The 25,391-nt window shown below is 34.9% G+C and overlaps 1 protein-coding gene and 1 pseudogene across 12 annotated transcripts in view; both read right to left on the bottom strand.

Moving 5' to 3' along the window:
* CUL2 (cullin 2) overlaps positions 1–25,391 on the bottom strand; it is a 166,580-nt gene that overhangs the window by 9,660 nt on the left and 131,529 nt on the right. For 11 of the 12 annotated variants that reach the window (XM_025478462.3, XM_025478463.3, XM_025478466.3 and 8 more), the window contains 11 exons: positions 20,859–20,955; positions 20,649–20,759; positions 18,185–18,347; positions 15,368–15,492; positions 12,191–12,298; positions 10,947–11,006; positions 10,091–10,219; positions 9,895–9,981; positions 8,702–8,854; positions 8,356–8,433; positions 4,789–4,855 (listed from right to left, as the gene is read on the bottom strand). In XM_025478462.3, coding sequence (XP_025334247.1) covers positions 4,789–4,855; positions 8,356–8,433; positions 8,702–8,854; positions 9,895–9,981; positions 10,091–10,219; positions 10,947–11,006; positions 12,191–12,298; positions 15,368–15,492; positions 18,185–18,347; positions 20,649–20,759; positions 20,859–20,955 — 1,178 coding nt within the window. The remainder of the gene's footprint in view (positions 1–4,788; positions 4,856–8,355; positions 8,434–8,701; positions 8,855–9,894; positions 9,982–10,090; positions 10,220–10,946; positions 11,007–12,190; positions 12,299–15,367; positions 15,493–18,184; positions 18,348–20,648; positions 20,760–20,858; positions 20,956–25,391) is intronic. The other variant, XM_025478471.3, reaches the window with a different exon arrangement.
* LOC112679006 (keratin, type I cytoskeletal 18-like) lies at positions 13,322–15,020 on the bottom strand (annotated as a pseudogene).

Here is a 25,391-nt window from a genome sequence, read left to right as displayed (position 1 = left end):
GTCTTTTATCACCATCAGAACCCAAGGAGCATTAGGAGACAACACAAGTAAAGGGTCAAAATATCATTTATTTATTATTAAGTTCATTCTGCAACACTAGAAAAACTAGTTAGCACTCTATTAAAACTTTTTTCCTGTTTTTTTAATTGTCAGCATTAGGGGTACATGGGCCTCTTGCCTCCTTTTCAGCACTATTCTCTTACAAGTTCACAGTTGAATAGATTGGGAAAACGATAGAGGGCATATGTGGGGCAAGGAAGGACATCTCAAATTTGCACGATTCATTTAATTACTGCCGTGTAAACAGAAAAGGAAAATGACAAAACAGTTCATTTAACCTGCAGAATAGTTTGGCAAACTCGATGAAACTTCAAACTAGAATAAAGCATTCTGATACACATATACTTTAAAAAATACACCAAATATAACTGAAGACATATTTACAACTCATTACAAGGAAGTAATGAGTGGGCAGAACTCATAGTTTCATCCAAATTACTCTCCTTTACTGACAGCTCCTTAGTCTCTAAGGGAAAGCTTTTCTTTACAGAAGAAAGTCAGTTATTAAATGCTGAATGAATAATAGAGTATTGCCAATTTGTAACCAGTAACGGAATAACTGATTCAAGTCATGATCATCAATGGCTGCCAAAGCCTAATAGCAAAGTCGTTCCTGAAAAAGGGTATTCATATGGGACCCAGATATCACCCCTCGGATCACCTGTTCATTGAAAAGGGAAATGAGTTATCTTTACAATGAAGAGATCTGATGGGCACCACCTTAACCAAGTGACCAACTTTAGTGTCTCTAATATGAGACAATCTGACATTACATGCCTTCAGATGTGAAATGCATTATGAAGTATAAAGGACTGCCTAAAGTATTCTTGCTGACAATATGTAATTTGAATAGAATCAAACTTTTGGACCTAGTTTCAGAAATACTAATTTACAGAAAGTATAGGGACCAGAAAACAAATAAAATTAATCACAAAAATTAAATGATTAATAAAATTAATCACAAGTACATAATGTGACAAATCCAAAACACACTTTCCAAAAAAGTATGTCAAGAGGGCTAAAGGGGGTTAGAGAGGAAGGGGTGGGGAACAGAAGTGGGAAAACACTGTAACCAAATGCAATTAGTGATCTCCGATTGCATTTGAAACAGGCAATAAAGTCTCTTTGGGTGTAATCAGGAAAATTTACATATGGACTAGACATCAGACAATGTTAAAACCCCTCAAAATTATAACTGTTAAAGGACTTGAAATTAATAATGAAAATAATTCAGTCAAGGACAGAATCACTACCTTTTAAAGTATGTGCAACAATATGGTGACTTTCTTTTGGCAAATTTGCCAGATTACATTTTGGTAAATAATCAACACTTACAGGACACACTGTTCACTAACTGCTAGTGTGATATAATTCTATGTATTATTTATGTATTATCTATATATTTATATATTAATGAAGGAAATATCTCCCTCAAATTCATTTCTCGACTTCTCTCTCAGCAGCTGGCTCGGGATTCCTACAAAATCTTGATGTGCCATAAATAATACTTATTTATATCCAGACAGTGTAAGTTTCCAGGTTCTGTATTTGTTATTTATCTAGTTTTTCTCTCAGAATAATTCTATCCAATATCCTAGTTATAAACCCAAAGCGGGATGCCTGGGTGGCTCAGTGGTTGAGCGTCTGCCTTTGGCTCAGGGCGTGATCCTGGGTCCAGGGATCAGGTCCCACATCAGGTTCCCTGAGAGCAGCCTGCTTTTCTCTCTGCCTGTCTCTGCCTCTCTCTCATGAATCAATCAATTAATCAATCCAAAGGAATTTTCATAGATCTCTCATTCAGTATCTTTGTCGTATCTGATAGCGTAGTTGCTTACTTCTTAAAATTCTTACCTTTGTTGGTCATATACTCTCAATATTCTTCTTTGCCTATCTTGGCTAAGTCCTATTCACCCTTGAAAACCAAGTTTAGATGTTATTTACTCAGAAGCCTTCCTTCACCAGTGGCTGTTTGCTACCAGCAATTTATGGGAAACTAATACCTTAGGCTTGCTTCTCTATTATAACATTCAAAACATTTACCATAATTATTTACTTGTCCCACTACATTTCTCAGGGCTGAGGCTCTGTACTTTATCTGTACTCAGAATACAGAGGTACTGGGAACAAAGAATATGATTCTCTGAATTGATAAATGAATTTTAGAAAGATAAAGAAATAGGCTCAGAGAAGTTAAGTAATTTGCTCAAGGTCCCCTACATCTTCTAACATCCTCCAAATACCACCTGATACTCCACTTCTAACCATCTGTAAAGACTCTTGGATTACAATACAAAAAATACCTGGAAATGTGGAAATGGACTAGGAAAGAGTAATTTTGATTATATGTGTAAGTATGAATGACAGAGGTTCTCAAGAAACAGAACTCTGAGTGATCAGTCCAGAATCAGAGCCAACGTTTTAAAGGTGCCTTGGAACCTTCTGACTAATGTGGTAATTCCAGAACAAGTGTCTTAAAGGTGGTTGGTGTTTGAAAACCTTTTGCTAATGAGTAAATGAATAAATGAGAAACAAAACCAAAATAAAACTTTACCCAATCGTTTCACTAATAGATCACAGGTATTTTTAGTGCTTTCAGTGACTCAAAACAAGAAATGAATTTACAAGGTTAACAACTCTTTTCCAGAAGAAAAAACTATTTGGCTTTAAGATATAAAAACACCCCAAACAAAAGAGTTCCAAAAATATGGTTATTATGGACCAGCTTGGGAATTTAGTATAGATCCCTTTTTAGGCATTATTGGTAAAACATTCCTGGTCAAACTCTAATGTCAAAAACTATGTATATAGTTTCTTTATTTCTATATACAATTAGTTGCTGAATACCAAAAAGTGAGCCTCTCATTAAAATACTTTAGGATACAGGTTATTACTGAGGTGATGAGAAAAACAGAGAGTTTTAACTCCACCAAGATAGATATTCAGGGGAAGTAAAAATAAATTAAATTCAAGTACATTAAGATATACTAGAAATTTTTTTAGTTATCTAAAACACTGGTTGAGTGGGACCCCTGGGTGGCGCAGTTAGTTAAGCTCTGGACTCTTGGTTTCCGCTCAGATAGTGACCTCAGGGTCGTGAGACTGAGATCTGTGTCGGGTTCCTCACTTAGCAATGAGTCTGCTTGAGAATCTCTTTCTCCTTCCCTCTGTCCCTCGTACTCGTGCATGCGCTCTTTCTTTCTCAAATGAATGAATGAATGAATGAATGAATGTGTGTGTGTGTGTGTGTACACACACACATACACACACACACACACACTGGTTGAACAATGCAGCTTTTTTTTTTTTTTCTTAAAACGGATTATATGGGCATCTGGGTGGTTCAGAGGTTGAGTGTCTGTCTTTGGCTCAAGTCAGGATCCCGGGGTCCTGGGATCCAGTCCCACACTGGGCTACCTACAAGGAGCCTGCTTCTCCTCTGCCTATGTCTCTGCCTCTGTCTGTGTCTCTTATGAATAAATAAATAATATCTTTAAAAAACCCCATTATATTTACCAAATGATAGAAAGAATTCATAATAGATGTAAAATTAAAGGTCAAGTACAAACTGACCACTTATGAAGAATATTGTACCTCACATGATGAGATGAGCGATGGTGTTATACTACATGTTGTTATACTACATGTTGGCAAATTGAATTTAAATTAAAAAAAATTTTTTTTAATTTTAAAAAAAGAAATCAGGAAAAAAATATCATACCTCTTTATTTCACAAACTGCTGAAAAAATGTAAATGTCCAACTTATTTAATAAAGATAAACTTGTGTAAGTATGTATTATCATGTACTAATTATGTACTAGTATGTATTCCTAACATACAACATAAATTGGTGAAATAAATGGCACTTATAAGAAACTCAGCTGAAACTTTTCGTAACAAAATTTCTCTTATGTGAGTAAACAGAATTTCCTAATATAGGTTATGGCACCTGACTGATCAAATTTTCTTATACCAGTTCTAGAGATATATACCCTTTCCTTCTTATACAATGGGAAAATTGATTCAATGCTTTCAAAGCACAGCTTTAACAAAAGTAGAGAGAATTTTGAGTGTTTGCTTTGCCTAACATCTTCAGGCAACTCAGAGCCAGAGCAACACAGTCTATAATCATTCAAGTATTAATCCTACTGTCAAGTAAGTGGACCCCACTGTTCCAGAAAGAGGCAAAGGAACAGATTCTAAATAAACTTTTCTAAAATTAGAACCTACTGGAAATTAATTGTAATTTTGGAAAAAGCATTTACTACTGAAGTTCACTATAGTACAACAAATAAAATTCAAATGGTTAGATCCCTTTATGATGCTATAATGTTTAAAAAAATTTCTGAAGACTTCTGACATATTTAGAGAAAATAGTTTTTTTGGGAGTATCTAACTTGTCAGGTCTCAGTTTCTAGATATAATTTCTAATGTCTAGATAAAGTGTGTTACAGAAATGTAATAAAACATTGTAAAATTCAGAAATTTTCTTCATAAGCAGTATTTAAGCAGCATAATTTTATAAAGCACTATTAAAAAGTGCTGCACTTGAACTTCATTAATAGTTGCTTTAATGATAACCAGGAAGGTAAACAGAGGAAAAGAGGTTAAAAGCCATCATTAGGAAAAAAAAACTATTATAAGGCTATAAGAAATCTTTTCCTAAATTATTTACATACCTTTTTATCAGGTAAATTTCACTACACTAGATATAATTAAATGCATTTTACCTGTACAGAGATAATGTAACCATGTAAGTTTCCTTCCACTGAAATGCTGGCTGTAAAATAATTCAAACTGTAAAAAAAGAAAAAAAATAATGATTTTTAGCTATTATAACATAACTTATAACAAAGTTTCAATAAAACAATCAGCAATATTTGACCTGCCAGCCAAGAGAATCAGTGAATTCTTTCAGCAGTTCATTCCAAGTCTGCCTAATCTTAGGAAGCTGAAACTTGTTGAGCATGCTTTCCCTCCAATGGTGCAGATCCACCAACCCCCTGGCATGATAAATACGAAAGGACTGGCACCTGAAATACTTAGGATTTTCTACCTGGTTCTAATGCAGACAAAGAGAAAGTCAAAATCATGTCATAAAAGGATCCCAGAAGTGGGCTTTGACCAATACCCTCCAAGGGTGTCAATAAAATTCAGTTAAAACTATATAATTCCTAATTTAATTATGAAACATCTATAATAAATTTACAGACAAAAGCAAAATAAAACATTCTGAAATTGAGAAAACCAAACTTTAAAATGCTCTTTATAAATTATTTAAGTGCAAAACTAGCTCCAGGATGTATATTCCAAGCTCTGAAGGCAATGTTTTGCCTCTATACTTCTAGTTACTAGTACTACCAGTAAAGTTTTATTGATAATGATATAGATATGCCAGCAGAAAACATTCCCTTATCCTTAAATTTAAAATCTGATTATAAAGATTTTCACATCTATAACTAGTAAAGAACAAAAAGACTGAGTATCAAATGGAAACATTATAAACTCATCTGGTATTCAAAGACCAAGGCTATAAAACCTTAATTATATCATTAATTATGTGACCAAAGTTTATTAGTAAAAAAGATATTTTGCCTACACTTATTTTAAGATAAATAATAGTCAGGATAGGACAGCATCCTTTAAATACCATTTGAGGGTACTAATTAGAACTCAAAGGGCCTTAAAAATGAACAATTTATATTTACTTCTAATAGAGAGCTGCATTAATACACATTACTTTATATTTCTCCAGTATTATTCCAATTTGTAGGCCAAGCACAAAAGAAATACAACAATGAAGATTTATTGGTCTAATATGCAAAATAAATTACTTTTTTTTAATACATTATTTTAATTAAAGCTTAATTTCCATAGTTTTAAGATTCATGAATAATTTTTTATAAAAATTATGAATGAAATAATTTTCATAAAACAGCTATATTTAAGATTAAGATATAAAATATATATATGATCACGAAGGTGAGATGAATTAATTTACATGTAAAAATGTACACTGTTAAGTACATATGGATTTCAAGTCCTATGTAACTGAATACTTGGATTTACTAGGAAAAAAAAAAAAAATCAAAGAACAAACTCCCTCTACTGGTAATTAGAGAAAACCCAAATGGAGAGGACAATATTCTTGGAATCATAATTTTATAGTCAGAAAAGAACCCACTTTTTATTTGTAAATGAAGAAACTGAAACCTGATGAAAGTTATACATTAATAAAAGTTGAAGGGTTAAAAAATACTACTACTGGAAAATAATTATTTCAAGGGGAGAGAACAACATAAAGTTAGAAGGAAACTATTTCTGGCAGCCCCTATTCTTTGCCTCAATGCAATTCAAAAACTCAGACTCTTAAGAAGTTTTAATATTGTTAAAGGTGAGGGATCAGTTTTCCTCCTCTTGCCTGATCACAAATATATCAAAATGCCTTAGCTAGTTATGCCATCTCCTACCTCTAGCTTTCATCTATCCTTTCTGCAAAATCCATAATACCCTGCCCACCTAAACGAATGCTTTCCTTCATATAGTTTTAAGATGGTTGTGCTATTATGCCTTTCTCAAGAAGATTCAAGTTAGACTCCTAGTCTGAAGGTCTATGTTATGCTTGGTATCTTGAAATCTACCTGGTTGTTTATACTACTCTACTTTGCTATTATCACTACTACTATAAGCTATTACTTCTTCTATATCAGCTACCATTTATTGAGTACTTACTATATGCCAGGCTATATTACATTTCATTTTATTTTCTTATTAACACTCTGAGTAGTCCTATTATCAGTTAAAATATCAGAAGGTTATTTGCCCAAAGTCAAAGATCATAGTAGATGGCAGAATGGGCATATGAAACCAGAAATTACGATTCCAGAGCCTATACTGTTATTTTCTTTTTAATCCTTATTTTGAAAAAAAACAAAAAACATTTACTTTTAAGAAGGACTCCAATTTAAAAAAATAAAAAATAATAAAAAAGGACTCAAATTACCCATTGCAAACATCTCTAGGGAACAGTGTAATGAAATACCATTTTCATTTTAAACTTCATAATGTATGCATAACTCACTGGTTCACAACCTCAAATTATTGCTCAAATTTGATAATGAAGATTTCTCTAGAAAAAAAATGCTACCCAAACTTCCATCCAGTCAAGAAGAAACCTCTTTTGATGAGTTAGTAAATAAAAAAGGGTCAGTTTCAAGAGAAATGAAAACATGTCCACTCAAAAACTTATACATGAATGTTCATAGCAGCATTATTCATATACCAAAAAGGTAGAAACACACCCACATGCCTATCAACTGACAAAAGGACAAATAAAATGTAGTACATCCATACAATGGATTATTTGGCAATAAAAAGGAATTAACTACTGATACATGCTACAACATAGGATGAACTCTGACATTATGCTAAGTGAATGAAGTCAGTCACAAATGATATGACTCTATGTGAGATGTCCAGATTAGGCAAATCAATAGAGAAAGCAGATTGGCTAGGGCTGGGAAATGTGGGGGAGGGAGTTATATGCTTATGTAAAAGAGACCCTACAGAGCTCCCTAACCCCTTCTAACAGATGAGGACACGAGAAGTCTGTGACCTAAAGAGGGCCCTCATCGGACTATGCTGGCACCTTGATCTCAGGCTTCCAGCTTCCAGAATTGTGAGAAATAAATCTGTTATTTATAAGCAACACAGTCTATGGTATTTTGTTAGAGCAACCTGAACAAGCTAGGACATATGGTATATTAATTATATTTCAATAAAGTTGTAAAGATATACAGTCTCTTTAAAAGCTTTTTGGTAAGCATTGTAAGGTTTATATTTAGTCACACTTTAAAGCATTTTTTTCTGTATTATTTCACATTCCATATACTTACCTAAATTTCAGCCCAGAAACAAAAATAACTATTACAGGGGATAAACTATTACAGAGAAGGTACAAAAACGGCTCCAAATTCAAATGAAAAATTATAAAATGACTGCTTTTAAGTACTGGGTTCTAAACTTCTAATATCAAAGTTTCTGTAATTTAAAACTGCTTAAGAGCAGATAACAAATTTAATAAAAGAGACACACTTTGACAAAGAAATGAATGATGTCCTTAGCATTTTAGTTTTGTATTTGGAACTACAATAATTTATATTCTTCCTATCAGGCAGACTAACTATAATTTGTGAATATACTTTTATATCACATGAGCCCTTAAAACTTTGGGAAAATATTTAAAGTAATATAACATGAAGACAATTATTGGTCTAACATATTTCCTGCAAACTTACCATCTGTACACTTTTCTCCAATTCCTGGGGAATTGCAAATGTGGATGAAGGAGCCTGAGTAAGAGGCCATGCACCAGCCTAGAAGAAAGTTAAAACAGATAAATATCTAACTTAAAAGTAAATATTTGTAAAATGATTTAAGCAATTAAAGCACCTTTTTTTTCACCTTCCTCAAAATCAACATTTCTATCATGACACATTTCATTCCAAATCAAGATAACAACATAACTTTAGAAGCTACCATCCACTGAATGAAAGAAATGTAATCGGCATCCATTCATTCATTAATCCTTTGCATCAGAGTATTTGGGTTAGCAAATGCCTTCAATGGAACACATACTCATACCTGTAGAACATATATTTGAAAACTAATTCCCAAATCTATTACTGTGTCTTGGTTTTTGATAAAATTGTTGAACTTATTGTTGAGATCAGCACTGACACTCATATCTGTATACATCCGATGCAGCTTGCTGGTAAACTCGTAACCACAGGCTTGCTGTAAAAAAAAAAAAAAAGTTTTTAAAAATATATGATTTAAAAAGAAAAAAATAAAAAACCATATTCATTATTAAGACTGTGTTGCTACTGACAAGTCTATGGTCAAAGGTCCTATTTATATATTTACACCAAAGGCCTATATTTTTCATAATCCAAAGCAGTTATTCAAAACAAAATACTTCAATAAAACATTTTTATCAATGTAGAATAAATACACAGATTTATAAAAAATAAATTTCCCTTTAAAACAAAAACTTTTGTATAAATCCATGTCTTATTTCAACACTACAGAATGCTCTATTACTGTATGTAAGATACCTTTTAGGTTTACATATAGTATCAAACACACATGAAAGATGACTGGGTATATTTGAGCCGGTAGTCAATTTAAAAAGGAGGGTACTTAGGCATATTTTTAATAGCATCCCCTGAATAATGAAGAAATCTACTTCCTTGAAATTATTCAAAAAAAAGGAAAGAAATTATCCAAAACTCTGTTCTCACCATGACAGAAAATCTGGATCTAATCTTGGGATGTAAAATGCTTTGTGTTAACATTATTTTTAAAAATCAAAAGTTATTTATTGATTGATATATGTAAAAAGGATCACATAGTATATTCAATGTTTAGCATGCAGGAATTATCAACTACTAAGTAACCTAGGATAAATATGAATCAGTTACTACTTATCTCACTGGTGTATACACTAAAATGATGTAAAAATGAACTGAAATTCAACTGCACTCCAAAACTTGTACTCAAAAGAATAATTTAGGTGTATTCATTTACAAGTAATACAATTTTTTTTGTAAAGTTAACACTGTTTATATCTTGTGGGTGATTCTAAATCAATACGCAGAGAGAGTCTGTGCTTTCAATATAGTATGTGCACATACCACATGAATATGTATTTTATATTTTAACTAGTTAACTATTGATGAAATATTTATTTCATTACCACATATAATGCTGCTATGAGTATCTTTCTGTGCTAGTGGGATAATTTTAGGACATTATCAGATAAAGGCTTAAATTACCTTTAATTTATTGATCATGGCTTCTTCAGAATCCATAGACATAGATAACCCGTGAATTAAACGTTTTGCCAGCATTCTTGCGTAGAACTATATTAAAAAATTTTTTTAAAGATTATTTCCTTTCTGATGATTTGAAGTTCAAAACTAAATCAAAGCTGACTAAAACACAAATAAAACTTCTCTGTTAACAACTTACCTTTTGAAAAACATCTTTATCATCAATATACTTGAAAACGGTAATGAAGCTCGTGAGTTTGTCCTCTACTTCATTCTCAGTCATCCCCTTCGCTGACTTCTTTAATAAGTTGTCACAGTACTTAGCAAGCTCAAGTAGAAATTGACAGTAAATCTTAGAAAGGGCCCTTCTGTACATATCATGCCTCAAAGGAGGCAAAGTGGCAACAATACAAAATAAGATCAATGGACAGGGTCTTTGCCATACTAAAGTGTATGTTTTAAAAATTATGAACATGCACCAAAAAGCTTAAAATATGTCATAAGGTAAACATTAAAAAAAAAACTAGAAATAAGTAAAAATATCTAATCAACATGTAGAGACCAATAAAGCATTGATTTAAGTAACAAGTTTCAAAAGAACATCTAGATGAGTTTTGAGAGGCTCTGGTATTTTTGACATTAAGAAAATACTTTTTAAAAATCTTGCAACAACCTTGTAAACAAGTTTCCTTTAACGGCTATCAAAAATTTACCAGCCAATTTCCTTTAGATTTTAGATAAAATAAAATCCCTAGGAGAAGTAATGCAAATTGTTTCAAAGCGCATGTACTTTAAAGAGCAAAGGTTATAAAATGGAGTTATTTTCCCTGCCAGTTATCCCTTTAAAAAAGGCTTTCGTATATGGCTGTCTGCATTCCTTAAATAAATGCCAAATCATACACAATAGACATCCTTGCTTTTATTTTTAATAATTTAACTTCATCTATTTTTCTGAAAGATACTACAAAACCAAATTAATTTGACACTCTCCTCAGTTTTCTTTTTCTAATACTGATTTTCCATAAGATTAATTTTTAAGCAACCATCAAACTTACCAGTTCAGGTGCTTTGCAAACCGACTTGGGTTCTCTGTAATTTACAACTGATGTAAGGGCCTAAGTAAGAAAACAGATCAGTAATTAGACCCCAGTAATAGGGTAAAAGTGCAGCTGATTCAATATAGTATGCTATAACCTGTTTATCCGAAAATTACTACCTCACACAAAACACAGCATTCCTGTTTTCATATTTAATGCAGGATAAATTTCTCACTGCATCCCTCATGAGAATTACATAAAAATTATAAATACTGTTCCCACTGAAAGATATTCTCTATAATTCATTACTAGTATTTGAATATGGATAAGACTACACTTTTAAAACTCTTACAATGGGGCAGCCATGGTGGCCCAGTGGTTTAGCGCCGCCTTCAGCCCAGGGCATGATCCTGGAAACCTGGGATCAAGTCCCACATCAGGCTCCCTGCATGGAGCCTGCTTCTCCCTCTGCCTGTGTTTCTGCCTCTCTCTCTCTGTCTCTCATGAATAAATAAAATCTTTAAAAACTAAAAATAAATAAAAATAAAATAAAATAAAAATCTTCTAATGACCATGTAAACAAATTTCCTTTAAAGTGTACCAAAACCCAAAAGTTTATAAAACCTATTTATTTTTCTTTCAAATATTATTCAGTATAGTAGCCTAAGTACTATATTTAAAGAAAAAATCAGCACTAAAGAATATTAAAACTATACATGCATTTTTAAAAAAATATTTTATTTTTTCCATGCCAGGACCCCAGCATCACACCCTGAGCCAAAGACAGAGACACTCAACCACTGAGCCACCCAGGCGTCCCTATACATGCATTTTTAGAAGACATTAGCTTATTAGCCATTTCCCCTATGTAGCATACACATGGGAAATTCAATCCCCATATAATTCAAGCAATCCATTTAACCAGTTATTAATCGAAAAGTTCTCTATTTTGACTTTGTCTAAATTAGAAATCATATACACAATTAGAAGCCCTAATTTTGAAACTGCCTAAAGAATAGTGATTAAGGGGATCCCTGGGTGGCGCAGCGGTTTGGCGCCTGCCTTTGGCCCAGGGCGCGATCCTGGAGACCCGGGATGGAATCCCACATCGGGCTCCCGGTGCATGGAGCCTGCTTCTCCCTCTGCCTGTGTCTCTGCCTCTCTCTCTCTCACTGTGTGCCTATCATAAATAAATAAAAAAAATTAAAAAAAAAAAAAGAATAGTGATTAAAGAGAATTATATATACATATAAAAAAGTTACCTTGTCCAATGCACTCATAAAGTGCTGATCACCATTTAAAACAGTGTTGATAAGTTGAACAAATTTTCCATGTACTTCCAAAACTGACTCCACAAATAGTGTTGGCATCTAAAAGTATGAAATAGAAAGTACAAATCACATTTTAAGAAGTTTAAGGATAAAATTAGGCTTACTGAAGAATTGTTTAATTATGCATAACATTTTCCCTAAGCAGATTAATGTTATACACACACACACACACCCTCAAAAATGTTTTTAGATAAGATGGCCTTAAAAATCTAAAAGTTTAAGATTGAAATTAGCTTGTCAGTCAACACCAGAAATGCAGGATTGGAGTACTTCTGCCAGAAGGATCCACTAAAAACACTTTCTCTCTGTTGAAATGCCATTATATTCAGAGTAACAAGACACAGCCTCTGAACTACCAGGCCTATTCTTTCATAGATGATTACATAAACAAAAACTGCCTCCAAAGCTACTGAAGGCTGAGAGAGAACGAAAAGTTAAAAAGCCAGAATCTGTGAAAAGAGAGATCTCTGAACTAAGCAGTACAATTCCCCATATATCAGAGGGGGAAAAAGTATCTAGCAGTGCAAAAGTGAGCTTTTGAACTTAATGGAGGGAATTATGCCAACTAAAATTATTTGGGTCTACTACAAACGTATTCTCTTATACTTCCATCCCCCTCCCCACTCTATCCTTGACAAGTCTATGCCTCTTTGCCAGGTATCATTCAACACCCTGAACCTAAAAAACTAATAATATAAACTAGTGGTTTTACTTATGCATTATTGTGTCAGAAAATAAAATCATTGAAATGATCAGCAGTTAATAAATGCTCCTGAACAATGATGTTTGTACAGAAATTACTGCAAATGAAGAGCCAAAGCTCTACTTCAGGAAGAGTAGTAACATTTCATGTCATGTCTATCTTATTCGTTAAACCATCCCTAGTAATAACAGAGAAGGTGATCCAACATGATTTGATGACAGTAACACATTTTGAGAGGAAAGACACCTTGCTGTATATATAGTCATTTGATTGCCAGGGAACTCTTCAGAAAGACAAGTATTATGGATATGAGGATCACTGCTGGGTATTTTGGGTAGCAAGCATATATGTAGGGAAGATTTTTTTTTTAACTTCTGAACCTTTTATTGGCCTCCTGCTCCTCAAAGGGTACCCCGTTTCGCTGCCTCAATGCCTCAGAATTTTGGTGTCGTTGGTCTCAGACACCACCTTGCTGTCCACGATCTTGTGGGTGGTGCTCTTCTGGATGGTCTGCAAGGAGTTGCTGCTGTCCAGGGCATCAGTAAGACTGAAGTCCTCCCCGTTTTCCAACAGGCGACAGTAGGTGGCAATCTCAGCCTCCAGCTTGATCTTGACATTCAGCAGGGCCTCATACTCCTGGGCCTGGCACTGCCTCTCTGCCCGGGGCTGGGACAGCCCTGACTCCAAGTGCAGCAGGACCCCGTTGAGCTGCTCCATCTGCATCGCGTAGCGGGTCTTGACCTCCCTCAGGCTGTTCTCCAAGCTGGCCTTCAGGTTTCTCATGGAGTCTAGGTTGATCTCCAAGGACTGGGCAGTACATCTCAGCTCTGTGAAGGTTATCTCAGCTTCTCCAATCTCAGCGGTCTGTGTGGTGACCACTGTGGTGCTTTCCTCGATCTGCTGAGATCAGTACTTGTCCAGCTCCTCCCGGTTCTTCTGAGCCAGATCGTCATACTGGGCCTGGATATCTGCCGTGATCTTGCTGAGGTCCTGAGATTTGGGGCCATCCAACTCCACCGTCAACCCAGAGGTGGCGATTTGGTTTTGTAGACCCTTTACTTCCTCCTCATGGTTCTACTTCATGAAGAGTAGCTCCTCCTTGAGAGCCTCAATCTCTGTCTCTAGCTGCAGCCAAGTGACATTGGTGTCATCAATGACCTTGCGGAGCCCATGGATGTCGCTCTCCACAGACTGGTGCATGGCCAGCTCTGTCTCATAGTTGACGCAGAAGTCGTCAGCAGCAAGCCGGGCATTGTCAATCTGCAGAACGATGCAGGCATTGTCCACAGCACTTGCAAAGATCTGAGCCTTCAGGTCCTCAATGGTCTTGAAGTAATGCCCCCAGTCTCCAACCTGGGGGCCCTTCTTCTCCAGGTGTTCCCGGATTTTCATTTCCAGTCTCTGATTATCAGCCTTCAGGCTCCTCACCCTCTCCAGGTAGGAGGCCAGGTGGTCATTCTGGTCTTGTATGGTCTCCTTCTCGCCCTGGATGCCCCCTATGCCCGCCAAACCCCCGGCCATCCCCACGGCCCAGCCCCCCAGACAGGGATAGTGTCACCGGCTGGTGGAGTGGGATATGGAGATCCGGCAGCCTGAGGCCCACACGCCTGCATAGACGCTGGCCGCGCTGCTGCTGATGGGCCGGACCCGGTGGTTGGGCGACTGCACGGAGCCCAGGAACCGGTAGTTGGAAGAGAAGGTGGAGCGGGTGGTGAAGCTCATGCTGCTTGGAGAGCCAGAGGGCAACTCGGGAGGCCAGGGCTCAGGCTTGGGCCAGGGCTAGGGAAGACTCTTTTAATTTAAATTTGCTTCCTGGACTACCAAATTCAGAGCATATATAAAGAAAATAAATTGTAAGTTGCCTATTATTACCACTGATTAACACTATGACCATCACAACTATTAATGCCAATTACATTTAGAAATAGCAAATGTATTTTTCTGAGAGAAGTTAAACAACTGCTAAATGAACATATCAATATGACTAGGAAGCAGCCTATCTTGGGATCCCTGGGTGGCGCAGTGGTTTAGCGCCTGCCTTTGGCCCAGGGCGTGATTCTGGAAATCTGGGATCGAATCCCACGTTGGGCTCCTGGTGCATGGAGCCTGCTTCTCCCTCTGCCTGTGTCTCTGCCTCTCTTTCTGTGTGTGTGACTATCATAAATAAATAAAAATTAAAAAAAAAATTTAAAAAAAGAAGCAGCCTATCTCAATCAATGATTTTCTAATAATATGGAAAATTCTAAAATGAGGCCAACAAACTGCAAGTATAAAACATTTTAATAAAGATGTTTCATTTGTAATGGTAGGACTTTTCTGTCATTGTTTAAAACAGTAAAATCATATGAAAAACTCCATGATAATCTGATTAAGAGAAAAAATATCCAGTTCCTTATGTAACTCACATTTTCCTGAGTAAGATTACTGGTTGCTCTAAGCCCCTCATCTTGGATATGATTTTGCAGTTCCTGAATCATATGAGGTAAACCAGTGGACACAGCACGAAGTAAGACATACATATTTGCCATGTCTGAAGAAAAAAAGAAATTTGATTATTGAATTTCCAAAGAATTCAAAAAAATATTTTAATGTATTTGGTAATATACAGTTCAAAATGCAGAATTACAAGAGAATGCAGAGAAGGTTCCCTGCACCCATCTCTCCAAAGCAATATTGTAGTCAATACTATTTCAAAGGTATTTCATGCATATTCAAACACACACATACTGTTTTTCTTCTGCCCCTTTTAATACAAATAGTGTAGCATATTTTATGTATTATTTGCAATTGAAGAACATAACATTTTTTTTTTTTTAGAACATAACATTTTAACTTAGACGTCTTTTTATATCATTACATAAGGTGTATTTTACAACTGCATAACACCTCATTATATGGCTATACTACAATTTCTTAAAAATTGATGAAAATTTGGTTGTTTCCAATCTCTTGATATTACAATATTACAATTAATATTTCTGTATATAGGCAAGAATATCTGTAGTATAAATCCCTGGAAGTGGAACTGTTGAGTTAAAGCTTCATCTTATAGGCAGATCCTTATAACATAGCTCCCAATACCAGGAAGTTCTCTTGGCAACAACGTGTCATCAGACATTTGGTTTTTCCCATTGAGAGCTGAAAATCATGTCTCAGTGCAATGCTTTTTAAATTTTTTCTTGAAATATAACATACATACACAAGGTGTACAAATCCCCCCCAGAATGTGTATCTCAATGAATTATGTGTAAGTGAACACATACATACCCATGTTATCACCCCCAGAGTAAGAAACAGACATTCTCCACACCCAGAAGTTCCTTTCATAACTCTTCCCAATCACTACTCCTCTTGCTCTTCTGCAAAGGTAATCACTGTCATGACCTACCAACCCACTGATTAGCTTTGTCTGTTTTGAACTATTGATAAAAATGGAATCATACAATTCCTTCATGTTTGGTTTCTTTTGTTCAACAGGTTTATAAGGCTCATCTACATTTTGTATGTAGTTGTAATATGTTCATTTTCACTCCTCTAATAATATTCCATTGTAGGAGTATACTGTACTTTATTCTACTGTTACTGGACATTTGTATTGTTTCTGGTTTGGAGCTAACTCAATTAAGGCTGCTATGAACATTCTTGTTCCTTTTTATACATATCTGCATGCAGTTTGGGTGGGGGATTATACATCCAGGAGAGGAATGGTTGGATCAAGAAGATGTGCATACAGTCAGCTTTAAGAGTCAATGTCGGTTTTTCAAAGTAGTTGCATCAATTTATACTCTGAGCTCAGGGTACATAACAAGTTCTCGCTATTTCACACACTTCCCAACACTTAGTATATTTGGTCTTTTAAATTTTATATCAAAATGTGAGTACTGATATCTTAGTGTGGCTTTTAATTTGCATTCCCCTACTTTAATAAGATCGAGGGCCTTTGTATAAGTTTCCTGGCCACTTGGATATACTCTACCCTGCAGTATCTATTCAAATTTCCTGACCATTTTATATTTTGGACATAAACCGTTTTTAGTGATTGCAAATATATTACCCTATGATTATCTTTTGATACTTTTAATGGTCTTTTAAGGATCCAAAGTTTTTAACTTTAATGTAGTCCACTTGATCAATCTTTCCTTTGTGGTTAGTGTTTTTTGTGTCTCATCTAAAGTATCTGTCCCTACCTCAAGGTTGTGAGGTTATTCTCCTATAACATCTTCTTGAAGTATTACTGTTTTACATGTAGGTCAAAAGCCTACAATGTATTGATTGATTCTGTATATGGTGTCTGAGGTAGAGATCAAATTTTGCTTTTTTCCCAAATGTATATCCAGTGGACTCAGCACTATGTGTTAAAAAGACTATCCTTCACCCACTGCTCTACAATGTCACAATGGGCTTAAGCCAAGGATTTCTGTAGGGGTTACTTCTCGGCTCTGTTTTAATTTAGTCCATTGGTCTATTTGTCTACCCTCACGTCAGGGCCTCATTGTCCTCACTACTGTGGTTTTAGTCACGCTATCCTGCAAAGTCTTCTCATAATGGTCTTCAAGACTGTCTTGACTTTTCTTAGACTCTTAGTCTAAGAGTTTAACCTTCAGAATTAAAACAAACAAACAAAAACACTTCAGTTTTGAGTAGATTCTCCTGGATCTATAAACCAATGTTGCTTTCAACAATGTTTTTTTTTTTTTTTTTCCCTGTGTAGGTCTGGCATGTATCTCGTTATGTTTATTCCTTGTTATTCCCCGTTGTATGACAATACTTTCTTCTTTAAAAAAAATTCAATTTTTTTACTGCTCATGACTAGAATCTCATATCTTTATTTTGTATTTTCCTCTATTTTGAATAAGATTGAGCATCTGCGTATATTTAAAATCAATTTATATTTCTTTTTCATCTTTGCTTTTTTTTCTATTTATTAGAAACTCTTAATATATTAAGGAAATTAGCCCTTGTGATATATAAAAAAATGTACACTTTTCCCTAGCTTTTGACTTTGGAATACCTTTTGAAAACATATCTTTCCAAAATAGTCTTTTAAAATAGATTATTAAGAATTGGTAAAAAGGCATATGGAGTATTTGAGAGACTACTACTAAAAATGTTTGAATTCCTTTTTTTTCTTAATGTTTGATTTCTAAGAAAGCTTGGAGATGATGTAGAAAGTGGGTTTCTAATTTAATTTCTATTCACATTTACTATTTCATATCACTTACCATTTTTTTTCTCTTGTCGGATAATATTATGACATTCTGCATGTAAGAACTGTAAGTGGTCTGCTACCATTCGTTGCTGACATTCATGAATCACTTTAGTATATGAACTTGGATGCAAGTATTTTCGACATCGAATTTCTTCATCTTTTAATCTACCTAGAACCTTTAAAAATATATTCTTATAGTCATGACCCACTATGAGGAAAAACCTGTAATATCAGTAAATAACTTAGGTAATCTAATTTTAATGGCTCAATTAAAAATGGCCAGGTAACAAGAATTACATAACCAATTTAAACCGACATTTTATAAATCATTTCAAATATTTATTTAGGCTAATATCTATCACCTACGTTTTACCAAAATCTTACGAACACGAACTAAAGTTAAATGGTCTGCATTTTGTTTTCATTTACTGACTCTAATCATCCTATTATATAAACAACCCAACATGCAACAGGAAAAGTGGTAAAAATTATTAAAAACCAGAACAGATGGTCACTTTATGAATATTTAACTATCAAACTAAAAAATAGTTTACATCAACTGGATCAAGTACATTAATTTAATTATTTTATGTTGGTCCCTCTTCTTATAAAATGTAAATATAAACAGTATGTACATGAGAATTATCAAATTAAAGACTTCATTAAAATTTCTGAAAGTCAAATATGTTCAGCCATAGTTAAAAATGTCAATCAAGAGCTTTAGTAAAGCTTATCCTATATAAGAAACACTGGGCTACAAACAATACACTGATTAACATTAACAAGAACCAGCTAATAAAGATAATAGCTAGAGAATCTAGCTCATTTCTACCTCAAAACAAAATTACATTTGCAATAAAAATCCTAGCACATACAGACACATACAAATGTTTAGATTTTGAAAGCATTCTGCAATGTGAAACTATTGTAACTGGAGTTTCTGAGCTTAAATGGTTCCAGAAAACTGTATATTAAGCCTTTGGGGAGTACTGCCAAGTTTGTCTGGGCATCAGAAGGTGATACTGGGAAGGAAAGTGATGCTGAGAGGGGAAATAACACATCGCTCCTGAATACCTCTCAGATACCTTTTGGAAAATGAGGCAAAGACTGAAGAGAGGGTCGCATCTTTCCTACATTGCTCCCCTGTGGAGCCAAAAGTCCAGGGCAAAGCCAAAGAAACCAAAAGTAGACAAGGAAGTATGTGGACTAAAAGATGTTCAGCACATATTTAATCAACTAAGAAAGTCATTTTTATCAAAAAGTTTTTCTTTTAAAATAAAAATATCCCTTAAAAGGACTATGCCTATTAGTCATTACAGTGTACTATGACTTTAATGTTTATGGCTTAACTAAATGTAGGAGGAATTAGAGTCAGGAGTCCATATTCTAGACATTATATGGTTCTATAAGTGGAACATACAATATTTTTGAAAAGAGCCTCTTTTTGAGAGCCAAATATAACAAGGAGGATATGTATCACTGATAATCCCAGTGCACTTTTCAATAGTGGATCTAGAACCTTTAACAGGAGTCTAAGAAGCAAAAAAATGGCCTAAAGCTAAGAACCACTGACTTGGTGTATGTAACCTGCACTTAATAGATATAGAAAAATGTCCTACAGGGCGTACTGGAGGTCCTATAGCTAATTAGTAACAACAGCAGGAAGAAAATTAAACAACTCAGACTTTTATACCTGGGCTTTGTGGAATATACAACAATGTATCAGTAAGTACTGATATTTCTTGACCTGTGACTTATGGAGGCCACTCTATAACTATTCTACTTGTAACACATTGTCTTCTTGGCTAAATAAACTACCAAAAATCATTCTATAATAAAACGCTTGGAACTCAACACCACAAATGAAAAAACCTGGCTAAAAATTTCATACATCTTATATGGTAACTGACTTTATTACATGACTATTCCTTTACTAAAAAAAAAAACAAACAAACAAAGAAAAATTTAAAAATAGTAATCAATATGTGTTGGTTTATAGATTAATTAAAATTTCTTGTGGAGGTTTTTCTCAGTCTTCCAAAAACTGAACAGACCAAGAGAGTAACTGATCCAAGGATTTAGAATTATTATATTTTTCCTTCCATTTGAAAAGAAGGAAAGATAAAAACCCAAACACACCTAGCTTCTATGCTTGTCCTATTCCTTAAACATTTACTAAATTAAAATATAGTTTATTCTTTTGCCGAGAATGTGAATATTAATTTTAAAGACAAGAAAATCAAGCAATCAGGATTTATCAAGAAGTATCAACCATGATGAAAATTGGATAGAATTTTTTTCTCATGGAGAATGCCCCAATTTATCAATAGGTAGTGTACATTAGCTATAGCTCAGAGTAATGATCAAAAAAAAAAAACCTCACCAAAGAAATAAATTAACTAAGAAAACAAATGTTAAATAAAATCATGCCTGATATGTAAGAGATGATGCATTTAACATAGTACGTTCCTTCTTACCTTTTCCATATACTGTGAGCAGTTTGATTCTTGTAATAAATTTGAAGCTTCTTGTTTGTAATACTCTCCTGTTTCAGTCAGAAAGGGAGACTCAAAGATTTCCTGATAAAACTATATAAATCAATTAAAATAATATTTTAAAAATTAGAACAAGTAGTTTAAGAAATTAAAGGACTGATTATGTTTTTAAAGGAGGCTTTTTATTTTTACCTTTAAGGGGAATTTTTTCTTATACTGTTCAACATGAACAAAGGAGTTAATAACCCCATGGATTACTTTCTGGTTTGGGTCTTCTCCACCACGATCACTAAAACAAGGTATAATAAAAAAAATATTGAGAATACAAATTATCTATGGAAAAATGCCAAAGTATGCCAAAAATATGACTGCTTATTCTATCAGTTTAATCAAATTATAAGGCATTATAAAGGTCAATGCCTGCTTGATGCTTAAAAATAATTTTTTCATATCAGAGCTGAATACTTATGACAGTTAATATACTCATTAGATATCATTTTAATAAATAAAAGCTTTGATTGTTACATTAATACATTTGATTACATTGATACTAAGATGACACTCCTTTAATTTTAAAGTAGACATGAGACCATCAATTTAAGACCTGAATACTGCTGGTTAAGAATATTTGAATTTCACTTGCCGAAAAACCTCTTATTAGACAATTTGGTCTGAGAATTCAGTCTGAATCATTACAAGTATGACGATAGTGATTTGACAATATGCATTCCTCAAAGGTACATTTTATATATTATCACTCACTGAAGGGACTAATAGCTGTTGTTCTCTAAGAGATCCGCTAAAGCCACTGAGTTGCTTTCCATTCAAACACAAAGGTATTTCTCTGTTTTAGTATTTTCACATTTCTTTACAGTTGCAAAGGAATCTAAAATAATCTCAATTATTCATATGACATTTGGTAAGTTCCTATTTAGCCAAAGCACTGTGTGATGCAAGTTTTAATCATGATAAGAAATGTAGGTTAGTATCAGGCTTTCTAATTACAGAAAGAGGAAAATGACATCAAAAAAGTACTTTGCCTAAAGCCACCATCAGTCTGGTCCTAATTGGGAATTTCTGGCTCCAGGACTAAAGCTCAAGTCAAAGCATTACACAGTTGAAGGTGTACCTTCCTACAGGAAATCTTTCATCTCATTTTAAAATGTTTTTTTTTCTCTAAATAATTATTTTATAAAAATGGCAAAGAAAATATATTATCATCATTCCATCGTAAAAGTTTCTTGTTCTTTATACTAGGGTATAAAGACTTTCGAATATTGTCCCTCCTTGCTTCCACATCATCCCTCCAGTCCTCTTTCATTCTTCCTTTAATTATCTGGATAGTCTGGGAAAAGATTTTTGTATATGAATTAATATGGGTATGGTAATTCTGTCAGTGATAGCATCTCAGATACAAAGTCTACATTTTGCTATTACTAATAAAAACAATGAGTTTCTCTAAGGTTACACAGTGAGCTCATTTACTCTATTCACCTTCTAATAGTTACTTCCTAAACCCAAATTAAATCTGGTGAAATAATGATTTAACCAACGTTATCTATTTGAAACACATCGGGGCTTTTTTCCTTTTGCCTAAGACCAAATAAGAATCAGTCAAGAATGCGATACATCTGAAGATTTGGAAAATCTGGTTACCTAAAATTTTTTTCATGACCAAATCCTAGTTTCCTTGCTCAGCACCAGGAAAACATCCACTCCTGATATTCTCAGCACTCCTGCCATTTGTTTCTGATCCCAAAATGCCCAGATATGCTGGAATCAGATAACATACTGTCTAGAAGAAACAATGATATTCCTACTGCTTAATAACTAAGTTGTCCTCCCTTAAAAGGTAACAACAGAACTCAAAAATTGAGGCATAATTATTCAATCTTTAAGATCACCACGTATGTTTTTAACTGTACAAAAACATAAATATACAGCATTTCTAATAGGCTGAGACATGATGAAAATAAACTGTGAAATGATGCTGTTATACAAAAGCACTGACGAAATTGGTCATCTGAATAAACTCTAGTTTCACATCTAAGAACAGTGGTCCCAAGAGATAAAACTTGAGAAAAGAACATGAAGAATTTTTAGAAATACGGCTTACTATTTGATCCTAATAGGACTGTGTGGAAAATTCCTATAGTAATCATAATGAACCTGTCAATATTATGAAACCACTCAGCTGGGATGATGGCAACTAAATAGGAATATTTAGCATAGACCTTAAGACCAGTATTTTGGAGTCAGACTGCCTGGATTTGAGTTTTGGCTACATTAATATGTCACCTTGGGCAAGCATTCCTTCATCTCTTAGTACTCAGATTTCCTCTTCTGTAAAGTAGGGATAATAAAAGTACCTATACCTCATGGATACAAAAATGTGGTAAAGATGAAGAATAATCCAAGAAAGCACGTAACACAGTGCCTGGTACATGAGTAACGATAAACATCACCTATTATTTTAAGTACTGACAGGATCAAAATGTATCCATTTTTAATATAGTGGAAAGGAGAATAAAGTAAGAGACCAAAAAAGCACTGATTGTGATTTTAAAATTAAGGCTTTTTACTTTTTTTTAAAGATTTATTTATGATAGACAGAGAGAGAGAGAGAGGCAGAGACACAGGAGGAGGGAGAAGCAGGCTCCATGCTGGGAGCCCAACGTGGGACTCGATCCCGGGACTCCAGGATTGCGCCCTGGGCCAAAGGCAGGTGCTAAACCACTGAGCCACCCAGGGATCCCCCAAATTAAGGTTTTTTAAAGAAGACTAAATGAGCTTTTAACTGAAATAGCAGACCAGATTTGTGGTAATCATCAAAAAGTTAGGCTGGAACTCTGCAAAGTTTTGATACTGCTATATGACAATGTTAGTGAAACCTGCCTTTACCCTGATATTTAAAATGAGACTAGGGTTCCAGCAAACGAAGTGCAGTCTCCTGCTCCTACTCTAAATCTGAGAAATGACAGGAAAGATACTTTCTAATACACCTCATTGTTAACAGTAGCCCTTGGACTTACAGAAATTGAAAAAAGATGGAAAGAAGACTGAATAATGTAGGAAAATAAAACTGCATACCAAAATAAATGTACAAGAGAATGCCACAAAGAGGGTGCAAAGAGAGTGGAGGAAGACAGCCAAAGAAGTGGCAGACCCTGAAAGCTGAATGACACACAAAAGATGATAAAACCAGCTAGGTCATCAGGAGCACAAGCCAGGCTGTGGAATGAGGCATGGAGCAGCAGCTCTGTCTACGTCCCTGCTGGAGCAGCCAACAGTGTGTGAAAGGCAGTGGAACCCAAGAGAAGGGAAACCTCTGCAACCAGATGATCTGCTGCAGCCCTCACCTGAGAACACCTCCTATTATTCTTCCCTGTTCCCACCCCAGAAAGGTACTGGGAAATCAAGGAAATATTTTACCTTCAGACTGGCAAGATTTCATAAAAGCAATCTTGCTGAGTGGTAGAGAAACAGGCATTCTCAGATTGCTTGTGGAAGAAACAAGCACTTCAGAGGACACACTGGCAAAATTCTAAATGCATATATTCTATGACTCCAAACAAATATCTCCATTTTGTGCACATAAAAAGCAAGAGTTGTATTAGTGGAAAAACTAGAAACAATATAATATATATCACGAGAAGATTTTAATAAAATAAGGTGGAACCATACCAAATACTAGGTACCAGTTTAAAAAGAATGTACTACGGAGGCAGCCTGGGTGGCTCAGTTGGTTAAGCATCTGCCTTTGGTTGTGAACCTGGGTCCTGGTATTGACCCTCAGTCAGGCTCCCTGCTCAGTGGGGAGTCTGCTTCTTCCTCTGCCACTCCCCCTGCTCGTGTTCTCTCTGTCTCTTTCAAATAAATAAAATCTTTAAAAAATAAATGAAAAGAATGTACTGTATACTAACAGAAAAATTATCAAGATATATCATTGAATTAAAAAGTTAGTAAGTATAGGGACGCCTGGGTTGCTCAGTGGTTGAGCGTCTGCGTTCGGCTCAGGTCGTGATCCTGGGGTCCTGGGATGGAGTCCCACATCGGGCTCCCCCACAGAAAGCCTGCCTCTCCCTCTATGTCTCTGCCTCTCTTTGTATCTCTCATGAATAAATAAAATCTTTTTTAAAAAGTAAGTATAAATATCATTTATGATTGTCAATTCCTAATTTTTCAAGTTAGGAAAAAAAATCACATTTAAAAAACATCTCTGTATTGTACTTATTTCTATATATAAACAAAAATTCATTGGAAAAGGTTTGTAAAGACAGTTAACCAAATAATAACAGGGATTACTTCTGGGTAGAGGAAGACTAAAGAAAGGATCCGGTCCATTCACGGTTTTTCAAGAATGCGTTTTTGTGTCACTTGTGTATTTAAAACTAAGTTTTTCATTGAGTAGCTAATTACAAGGTCCAGGGAAGAAAATGTGCAAGATAAGTCTGGAACATCCTGACATACTAGATAGCAAGGAAGACTGCAAGGATGACTAGGGTCACATCAAAAAGACCATCATGCCAACTAACCAAAGAGGCAATTTAAACTTTTTAATAAAACAAGACAACGAGGGATCCCTGGGTGGCGCAGCGGTTTGGCGCCTGCCTTTGGCTCAGGGCGTGATCCTGGAGACCCGGGATCGAATCCCACATCGGGCTCCTGGTGCATGGAGCCTGCTTCTCCCTCTGCCTGTGTCTCTGCCTCTCTTTCTCTCTCTGT

This window comes from Canis lupus, chromosome 2 (assembly GCF_003254725.2).
Source record: "Canis lupus dingo isolate Sandy chromosome 2, ASM325472v2, whole genome shotgun sequence".
NCBI classification, from domain to species: Eukaryota; Metazoa; Chordata; class Mammalia; order Carnivora; family Canidae; genus Canis; species Canis lupus.
The sequence above is the reverse complement of the archived record's forward strand: the minus strand, read 5'-3'. Positions and strand labels throughout refer to the sequence as shown.